The sequence below is a fragment of the Erinaceus europaeus genome, chromosome 17, assembly GCF_950295315.1.
Source record: "Erinaceus europaeus chromosome 17, mEriEur2.1, whole genome shotgun sequence".
NCBI lineage: Eukaryota > Metazoa > Chordata > Mammalia > Eulipotyphla > Erinaceidae > Erinaceus > Erinaceus europaeus.
Window position 1 is genome coordinate 6433672 of NC_080178.1, and position 10899 is coordinate 6444570.

At 39.3% G+C, this 10899-nt stretch overlaps 1 protein-coding gene across 1 annotated transcript; it reads left to right on the top strand.

Annotated features, from left to right (window-relative positions):
* The first annotated feature begins 8378 nt into the window (after nt 1-8378).
* LOC103110278 (olfactory receptor 9G9-like) lies at nt 8379-9308 on the top strand. The gene has a single exon (XM_007519453.2). It carries the CDS (start codon nt 8391-8393, stop codon nt 9306-9308), a length of 918 nt encoding a protein of 305 aa, XP_007519515.1. The 5' UTR covers nt 8379-8390.
* The last annotated feature ends 1591 nt before the right edge of the window (nt 9309-10899 follow it).

Sequence of the window (10899 nt, forward strand, 5' to 3'; positions counted from 1 at the left end):
CTTCTGTCCAATAACAAAAAAATAGTAATAACAATAAAGCCAGTGTGAGAATTTACAGTCTTGCCACTACAAACATACTATTACAATGTCAAAAGACTCAATATATTCATTTCCAATACAAACATAAAAAATATATAGACAATAGCATTATTCCCTTTGTATAGAGATGGAGGAAATAAAAGAATAAATAGAACAAAATAAATAATAATAACAACCTGTACAAGGATCCGTGTTTGAGCCCCCTGGCTTCCCACCTGCAGTAGGGACCTTTCACAATCCGTGAGGCAGGTTTACAGGTGTGTCTCTTTCTCTCTTCCTCTCTATCTCCTACTCCTCTTTCAATTTCCCTCTGTTCTGTTCTGCCCAATAATAAATAAAATTAGGTGGGGGGGGGGGGCTGCCAAGATCAGTTCAGGCACTGAGCCCCAGTGATAACCATGGAGACAAAATACAAAACAAAATAAAATAAAATTGTCATGATGCAATTAGATGACACTGTATGCCAACATCAAATTCTTGTATCCTCCCCTAGCCCACCCTGATAGCCCTGATAGTCACCATGATTCTTACAAAGTCTAAGAGACAGTTTAGTGACTACTCTCTGTCCTATGCAACAACAATGACTCCAGTAACAACAATATTAATAACCACAATGATAAAAAAGTGGGGGCAACCAAAGGGAAAAAAATAGCCTCCAGGAGCAGTGGATTCATGATATAAGCACCAAGCTTCAGCAATAATCCTGGAGGCAAAATAAATAAATAAATAAAAATAAAAACTTTAAAACTGTGATATGCTTTAATCTTTGTACATCCCTTGTCCATCACTTACAAATAACACTGACATTTTACAAGCAATATTGATAAAGCATAATGGAATTAAATTACTTGTATAATACCTTCTCACAGTTAGGAGGCAGTGAGATGGAATTTGAATAGGTATCATCAGTTTAAAGGTTCAAGGCTGATACATTATAATCCAAGCCGCCTTTTATGTCAGAAACATGAACCTCCACAGCTCTCTCCGATGGATTCTACATCCTTGTAAACCATACTATATTTGTTTATGTTTCTTCTCTTTGTGTATTTATTTATTATTGGATAGACGGAAAGGAGTTGAGAATGGTGGGGGAGATACTGAGATAGAGAGACCAAGAAACACCTGCAGCTCTATTCCCCAACTTGTGAAGCTTCAACTCAGTGGATGGGGACCAGGGGCTTAAACCTGTGTCCTTGTGAACCATAATGTGTGCATTTTACCAAGTGTGCCACCTCCTAGCACCCCCCAAATATTTTTATTTTATTTGTTTTTATTATTATTTATTATTAGATAGAGACAGAGAGAAATTGAGAGGGGAGGGAAGATGAAAGTGAAAGAAAGATACCTGTAGCCCTGCTATACCACTTGTGAAGCTTTCCCTGTGGGTAGAGACCAGAGGCTTGAACCTGGATCCTTGCACACTGTAATGCATGCACTTCACCAGATGTGCCACCATCTGGCCCTGCTTTTCATGGATAACATTCTAGTCAGTGAAAACTGACTCTTGATTTTTTACATTCTCTAGACAGATCTTGAAGATTTTCTATAGTTCTTCTACTCTCCAATGAGTAACTTGTTTAGCGTAGTAGTTTATTTTTCTTTGCCAGAAAATGCTTCTTCCTATGTAGTAATGGTCTGTTCATATTCAAGCACAGGTATATGCTTTTCCTTTTTGTGCATAACTTCCAACAGCACAAAACACTTCCCCTAATCCAATAACAGAATAACAGACTCTTTAGGCACACACACACACACACACACACACACACACACACACACACACACCTGTCCCCACATAGGTCTATGTCATTTATAGATAAATAATATACTACAGCATAAAGTACTTGACAGTATCTATAGATAAAGGTATAGATAAAGGCATTTTATTGATTTAATAATGATCTACAAGACTATAGGATAAGAGGGGTACAATTCCACACAATTCCCTCCATCAGAGTTCTATATCCCATCCCCTCCATTGGAGGCTTCCCTGTTCTTTATCCCTCTGGGAGTATGAACCCAGGATTAATGACTCATAATTGAGGTGCACAAGGTGGTGAGGTCTGGCTTCTATAATTGCTTCTCTACTGAACATGGTCATTGACAGGTGGATCCATACCCCCAGCCTGTCTCTCTGTTACCCTAGTGGGGTAGGTCTCTGGAGAAATGGAGCTCCAGGACACATTGGTGAGGTAATATGCCCAGAGAAGTCAGGTTGCCATCCTGGTAGCATCTGCAATTTGGTGGCTGGAAAACATTAAGATACAAAGCAGGACAAATTGTTTAACAAGCAGTGTTGGGTTGCGTCACAGGGGAGAGAACTCAGCCGGAGCCAACCTAGGCTGCTGCTTACTCAGCAACATGGGAGAGGAACTCATGGCTGAGCGGGAACGCAATGCAATCCTTTATTGACCAGATAGAATGCCTTTATCTCTATTGAAATGGAAGTGGTAGGTCAGAAAAGGAAATGGCTAGGAGAGGGAGTGGAGAGGAGAAAAGAGTGCAAAGGTAGCAAGCTTCCATCTAACCAGTAGGGATTAAACCAATGCCTTGCAGGCAGGGCGGGTCTCAGGCAAAACAATGATTATGTAAATAGACCACAGCATCAAGCAATGCAGCATGGAGCAGGGGGCAGCTGGCATAATGCCCAACAAAGCAGGAACCTAAAGGTAAGAATATAGCAGAAGAGATTTGGGGGTCTTCATGCTGGAAGAAGCTAGGAAGTCTATTTTAGGTATATTCCAAGGGGCCCATGACATTACTAAGTTTTTGCCTGAGCCTGACAGCAAACATGCAGCTGGGCTACAAGTATTGTCTGGGGAGATGATGTCAGAGTTGGGAGTAGGACTAGAAAACTGGATCAGGGCAGAGAGTAGCTCCCAAATATAGGAAAAGTACATAAAGAATTTTATAGAGGGCCAGACCAGGGCAAAACTGGTCTAGCATACTCATTACTATGTGCAGGGACCCTGGTTTAAGTCCCGGCTCCCTACCTGCAGTAGGGCTACTTCACAAGCAGTGAAGCAGGTCAGCAGGTGTCTTTGTTTCTCTCTCCTTCTCTCTACCCCCTTTTTTGTTGCCCTTGTTGTTTTATTGCTGTTGTAGTTATGACTATCATTGTGATTAATGTCGTCATTGTTGGATAATACAGAGAGAAATGGAGAGAGGAGGGGAAGTCAGAGAGGGGGAGAGAAAGACAGACACCTGAAGACCTCCTTCACCGCTTGTGAAAAGAATCCCCTGAAGGTAGAGATCCAGGGACTCGAACCTGGATCCTTAAGCCGGTCCTTGAGCATGGCGCCACGTGAGCTTCATCCACTGCGCTATCACCCAACCCTCTCTCTCTCCTTCTCTGTCTTCCCTACTCCTCACTAAATTTTCTCTGTTTTATTTTTAAAAAATAGAAAGACAAAAAAAAATGGCTTCTGGGAATGATAGTTTCCTAATGCTTACACTGAAGCCTACAGATAGCCCTGATGGAAAAATAAGTAGACAAATAAATAAAAAGTAAAATTATAACAATCTCTTAAACATGTGTCTTAATACTTGGTTCTGTCTATTCAACTACACCTTACTTGAACACAGGCCCCATATTTTTTTTCTTACTTCTTGTCTATAATACCAGTTTTATAGATACCCAGTATAAGTGAATTCCACTTCTAAATAATAGAGCCTAACATGAATATATGCTTTTTCCCACAACTAGAATTATAATACAGAATTTATAGCATCACTTGACATTAGATAAAGTTCCCAGGATGGAGATTTGCAAAGAAGAATTTCTCCAAGTACGGCAATTAATATCATTGCTATTGATAGATTCATTGTGGAGCCAAGGCCTTCACATGCCTGCTGTTTCTGATTTTTGCCACTATCTCCATGCAGCTAGAGAAAGAGACACACAAAGAAAGAGAGACTGCAGTTACCAGAGCTTCCCCCAGTGCTGTAGCCTTCTCAGATAGCATCAGGTCTCAAACGTGGACATATTCAAGGAGGTACACACCCTGTCATGTGAGCTATCTCTTCACTTCTCTGTCATTATATTTTGATGAATCTTCTTTTGTGTTATACATACCTCTACCCCACTTGTTTGGCTAATTGCCTTTATAGAGACTTTCAAAGCTGCAATGCCCTAAGGTGTTTAAAAGGTCCAATACATCTGGGAGCCTGAGCAAGTTTAAGTTATCTGTGTCCTGGGCATGGTCCTTTGTTGCTTGTTATACGTAGCAGATAAGTGTGTTGGTCCTGCTGTGAGGTGAGTAAAACAGTTCTTTTCTCACCAATGGGGCTGGCTGTCTGTGGATGGTTACAGACATGGTCCTCTGCCAGATGAGGATCTGAGAACTACCTGGAAGTATGATCTGACCCCAGAGGGTTGAACTGCTCATCTGTGACAGCATCTGAATCTCTTGACATTGTCCTTTTGGTTTATGTTAAGGTATTATAAGCAAATATGAGGGTTCCAGGGCACTCTGGGGCAACTGTTTAACCTATTACCAAATATGAAAGTCACTAACTGAGCAGTTGAGTGAAAGGTCAGAGAAAACCATGTATTATGGGACTAGTACCTTTTAAAACTCATTTGGCCATCTGCTATTATTATTGTTGTTACTTCTTGTCATAGTATTGATATTAGTAATAGAAGTTTATTATAAGTAATATGCTTTAAATTCATTGTCACTCCTCATTAAACATACCTAAGAGGGGTGCAGTCAAATAAAATATTCCATGTTAAATAGCAAACACGAGGTTTAACGCAACAGTGTTCAAAGTGATTGAATTTTATTCTTGGGAATGTCAAAACTCTGGGACAAATACAAGACAATATAATAAAAAAAAATACTGGGAGTTGGGCTGTAGCGCAGCGGGTTAAGCGCAGGTGGTGCAAAGCACAAGGACCAGCATAAGGATCCCGGTTCGAACCCCGGCTCCCCACCTGCAGGGGAGTCGCTTCACAGGTGGTGAAGCAGGTCTGCAGGCGTCTGTCTTTCTCTCCTCCTCTCTGTCTTCCCCTCCTCTCTCCATTTCTCTCTGTCCTATCCAACAATGACAACAACAATAACAACTACAACAATAAAACAACAAGGGCAATAAAAGGGAATAAATAAATAAAATAAATACTAAAAAAAATACTAAGTTGAAGATTAGGTAAGGTTTTTAAAAAAAAAAAAAATCTTTTTCCAAGGGTCCATCTCTACTACTCAATCAACAATTTTCAAAGATTTCCTGTCACAGAAACTTTCATTTTGTGTTGAGTGACTCATTTCACTTACACCATGGGGGCCCTCCAAGGTAAACAGGTATCTGCTTTGCCATGAATGCAGCCTAGCTTAGAGCGTGGTACACCTATAGAAATATCACAATGCTGAGCAAAGTTTTAGTGAAGTTGTAAAAGGACAGCTTGTAGTAGTGAAGATCTAGAGGGAAAGTTAAAATAGTAAAGTAGAAGAGGAATATAAGAAATTTCTATTTTTTTTTCTTTTGCAAGAGTTATCATGTCAGTTAGCATGGTGTTTTCTCAGTGTATGTGTTTTGAGCTCAGCTGTGCTGAGTGAAGCCAGAGGCTCCTTTGTTTTAGTCTCCTCCTCTTCCAGTTCTACTATTATTTTCACTTCCCTTGAGGTAGTTTTCATTCTGATTCTTCATATTCATCCCAAGTGATTTCACTGCTAACACTAGGAATTCCTCCATTGTAGTCATCTATTTGGGGTTGGAAGGGCTAATCTAGTCATCCACTTCTGTCTGATATCCTCTCTCTTCTGTCTTGTCTGAAGATGGACCTGTCAACACCCATGTCCACCAGAGAAGCAATTACAGAAGCCAGAACTAATACCTTCTGCAACCCATAAAGAATCTTGTTCCATACTCCCAGAGAGGTATAAAGACTAGGGAAACTTCCAGTGGAAGGAGTGAGATATGGAACTCTAGTGGTAGGGATTGTATGGAATTGTACCCTTCCTATCCCAGTCTTGTCAATCATTATTAAATCACTGAGAAAAATATTTTCATAAAAAAAGAAATTTCAAGGAACTAGGTTGTCAATGATGATCAAGAAACATATGAAAAGGGGCAAGATTATAGACTTTAAAGTCATTTTAAAAAGGTGAGGTGATCACCACAAAGACACCTGAGGATGAGTATTCTCCCCATAAAGAAATTGGATTGCAAAACTCCTGCTGTTCTGTTATTCAAGGAATTAAAAGAAGACTGGTGTCACTAGAATAAAAGATAAAATAAGAGCAGAGAGGGCAATTTGTAATAATGGGGAGAGGTAAGACATACTTATTTGTAAGAATTTTGGCAATTGTTTTCAGTAAACTGAGGAATTGTTGGATTGAGAGAAATCAAGGAGTGAACATTGTATGTCTTGTGTCTACACTGTCTGTCCCTCACATCTGTTAGTTTCCTACCAGTCCAACTAAGCAACACACAGCTTATTAGAAATTTCTCTTTCTTCTTTTCTTTATGTGTTAGGTAAAAGCCAGAACACAAGTAGTAAAGTTTGCTCACTGCCTAATGACTGCTCACTCATGTCAAGAGATGAAAGTGTGTCTTGTCAGCATAGTAGAAAATGTGGTTTTTTTGTTTGTTTTTTGGGAATCGCACGCAGTAGCTCTGCAGATTAAGCACAGGTGGCGCCAAGTGCAAGGATCAGCATAAGGATCCGGCTCAAGGCCCTGGTTCCCCACCTTCAGGGGAGTCGCTTCACAGGCGGTGAAGCAGGTCTGCAGGTGTGTCTATCTTTCTCTCCCCCTCTCTGTCTTCCCCATCTCTCTCCATTTTTCTATGTCCTATCCAACAACGGCAACATCAACAACAATAATAACTACAACAAGGGCAACAAAAGGGAATAAATAAACATGAAAAAAAATCAAGGAAAAATGTTTTTCCTAGTTCTTCTCATTAAAGGAAAAATCCTTCACATTAAAAATTAGGAATACAAAAAAATAATAGTACTGCATTATTATTATATTAAAATTGGAGTGTTCACTTAATGGCACATCTAATTTTAAACTATATATATCATAATTAATACTGTATACTTTACAATACCATCATTGTGTAATATCCTACTGTATTCATTAATCAGCCAAACTTTGTAAACTAACATGCTGATTTTTTTTTAGGCTCTCTTGAGTAATTTCTCTTAGGTTAATAGGATCTGTTATCAGATGTGAGTTTGTATTATTTCCCAGGTGGTCCACTACATGGAAACAGTTGAGGTTAAAATACAGATGACTAAAATGTGACATTTGGTACTTTGGACACAAGTACATTGAATTGGTTTAAGCAAAGAAATCAAGAATTTAGTACAAAAGTGACTTGATTTTTGAAAACCAAAGTTCAAGAAAGTAAATATATGCCTTTGGTGTCCCTTCTCTCCCTCTCTCTCTCTCTCTCTCTCTCTCTTTCTCATTTCTTTTTGTCATCATTAGGGCTTCACTGTTCCAGGCAGATGGGACATTTTCATTTTTTCAGATAGAAAGAAACCAGGCTCAAAATAGGGTTGTGTACTTGGCAAAGCAGACACACTCTCCAGGTGAGCTATTCTGATGAATCCATTTGCTGATGACTGTTTGTCAAGGAAAAAATAATGATGAACCAATTTGACAAGTTGGATGGAATATTGTTAAGGAAGCTTTCTTTTAGACTGAGGTATTTCCAAAAGCAAATTGAAGCCCAAGTCAAAGTCCGTTCACTGAAATCTAGCAGAATAAAAATTAGGAACAACCACAGATGGTCAACCGAACTTTCCCAAATAAGGCAACCACATAACTTATAGACAATTCTCTGGATTGACTTTTACTTCTCTGTACATATTTTTCCCTTAGTATTTTCTGGTGAAGAGTTCTCTATCTTTGACTGAAAGAAGGTTTGTTCAAAGAACAAACATTAACATGCCTGTCCTTCATATATATATGTGTGTGTGTGTGTGTGTGTGTACATATATATATATATATATATATATATATATACATTGTACACACATATATATATATGCAATGTATGTATATATATATATATTTTTTTACCAGAGCACTGCTCAGTTCTGGCATATGGTGGTACAGAGAATTGAACCTGCTACTATGGAGCCTCAAAAATGAAATTCTCTTTGCATAACCACTATGCTAAGCTATCTTCCCCAGCTCTCATGTCTTAATAATTTATAATATAGTAAGCTATATAGAAATAGTCAGTGACTTCTTGCAAAACGGGAAAGGTTGATAATGAACATGCACAACATTGGTGACTATGAAATTTCTATTAGGGTTCACCCATGGTGAAAAATTATTTAGTACAAATTCAAGCAGACATCTTCATTCTCCCCTTAGGTGAGAGTCTCTACAGCCATGGAGAGGAGCAATCACACAGTCACAGAATTCATCCTGGTGGGCTTCACTACAGACCCCACGATGCAGCTGGTCCTCTTTGTGCTGTTCCTGGGAGTGTACTCTCTCACCCTGGTGGGAAACACCACCCTCATAGCCTTGATCTGCAATGACTCCAGGCTACACACACCCATGTATTTTTTCATTGGGAATCTTTCTTTCCTGGATCTCTGGTATGCCACTGTCTACACCCCAAAGATCCTAGTTATATGCATCTCTGAAGACAAGAGCATCTCCTTTGCTGGCTGTGCAGCTCAGTTCTTCTTCTCAGGTGGACTGGCCTACACTGAGTGCTACCTGTTGGCTGCCATGGCTTATGACCGCTACATGGCCATCTCTAAGCCTCTGCTGTATGCTCAGGCCATGCCCATAAAGCTCTGTGCCTTTTTGGTCATGTCCTCCTACCTTGGTGCCTTTATAAACTGTTCCATCATCTCCAAAAGAATTTTCACCATGAACTTTTGTGGGGACAATGTCATAGATGATTTCTTCTGTGATTTACTACCGCTGTTAAAGTTGGCTTGCGGCAGAAAGTTAGACTACCAACCATTACTGTATTTCCTCCTGGCCTCCAACGTCATCACCCCCACAGTGCTCATCCTGGCCTCCTACCTCTTCATCATTGCCACCATTTTGAGGATCCGCTCCACCCAGGGCCGTCTCAAAGCCTTCTCCACGTGCTCCTCCCACCTGCTCTCTGTCACTCTATATTATGGCTCCATTCTCTACATCTATGCCATCCCCCGGTCCAGTTCTTCTTTGGGCACAGACAAAATAGTTTCTACATTTTACACTGTGGTATTTCCCATGTTGAATCCCATGATCTATAGTCTGAGGAATAAAGATATAAAAGAGGCTTTGAATAAGATATTTAAATAAAGATTTTTCTCCTTTAGGGGAGATGGAAATCATATTTTGATCTGGATTATTTATATTTCAAAAAAGGGGTTGTCAGTAATTTGCATCCTGAGGCCTCATTTTTTAAGTTTTTTATTATATTTATTTATTGCATAGAGAAAGTCAGAAATCTAGAGGGGGGAGAAATATATATGGAGAGAGACAGAGAGACACCTGCAGCCCTGCTTCACCACTCACAAAGCTTTCCTCCCATGGGTGGGGACCAGGGACTTGAACAAAGGTCCTTGTGCAATGTAACATGTGCACTCAACCAGGTGCACCACCACTCGGCCACCAAGGCTTCATTTTTTAAATCCAAATCAAAGAAGCCCTCCCCTCCCTGATACATCATCCAGGAGATCAACATTTAGAAAGTTAAGACAATATTAAAAAAAACTGGAATGTACAAATTTTAGATCAATTTTCATGTTAATTAGATAAAAATAAAGTCTTAAATCAAAGCTCTTTGTCTTCATATTTTAATAGATCTCTAATTCCTCAGTTTAAGAATGATCTTGGCTTATGACATAAAATGAGTAGTATCTTTATAGGCACTTTATAAAACAAGCACTAATATGCTAAGTTAATTTTTTCTTTTTTAATTTTAAATGAAATAATCTCAGTGATTTCTTTTTTATGTTTAAGATTTTCTGTCTCTTGGCTGGGAGTATGGATCAACCTGTCAACTCCCATGTTCAGCTGGGAAGCAGTTCCAGAAGCCAGACCTACCTTCTGCATCCCACAATGGTCCATATTGCCAGAGGGATAAAGAATAAGAAAGCTATCAGGGGAGGGAATGGGATATGAAGTTCTGGAGGTGGGAATTGTGTGGAATTATACCCATTTTATCCTATGGTCTTGTCAGTGTTTACTTTTTTATAAATAAAAACTTTTTTAAAAAAAGGAAGTTAAAAAAATATTTTCTGTCTCTTATGTAGCGGAGCTTCATCGATTTTGTTCTTAAACAGTTCCTGGAACACTTTTCCATGTCTTTTCATCTTAGAAACATAAGCACTTTAAAGACCCAGAGGCACCCATGCAACCATTCAATGCAGCCAGACTGAGTAGCATGCTCTTACTCAGTGTCACACTTTTGAGGGTGGACTGCCTATCTGTGGTTAGAGTCTATATTTTCTGTGAATCAGGGTCTCAATTGTATATGTGATACCCAAGAAAAACTCTGGCATCCAAATCATGGCACCAGAACACAGTATTTATAACAAAATAAATAGTTATTGTGACTTGAGGATAAAAGACTCAAAATAGAAAGTCGAAAGGAATGCATACAATGATATGAAAGATGGCAGTTTTTAAAAAGCCAGGTGAATGAAATTTGTGTCAACATAACATATGTAGTATAAGCATCAGAGAAAATCTACAAGGAATTGAAAAGTAGACCCCCGGTATCAAACACTGCAGCTGTGTCATGCAGCACAAGAATGTGGGCTAGTCAGAGCATTCATTCATTAGCCTGAATAATAAGGCCGAGGCTTGCAGTGATTCCTAATTATCACACATAGAAACCCAGTAGCAGATGGTCTCTGTACTTCAGTGCCCAAATAGTTGTTCCAAA

What these genes read in the sequence shown, in the direction of transcription:
- LOC103110278 (XM_007519453.2), top strand. Translation starts at nt 8,391, where the DNA reads ATGGAGAGGAGCAATCACACAGTCACAGAATTCATCCTGGTGGGCTTC.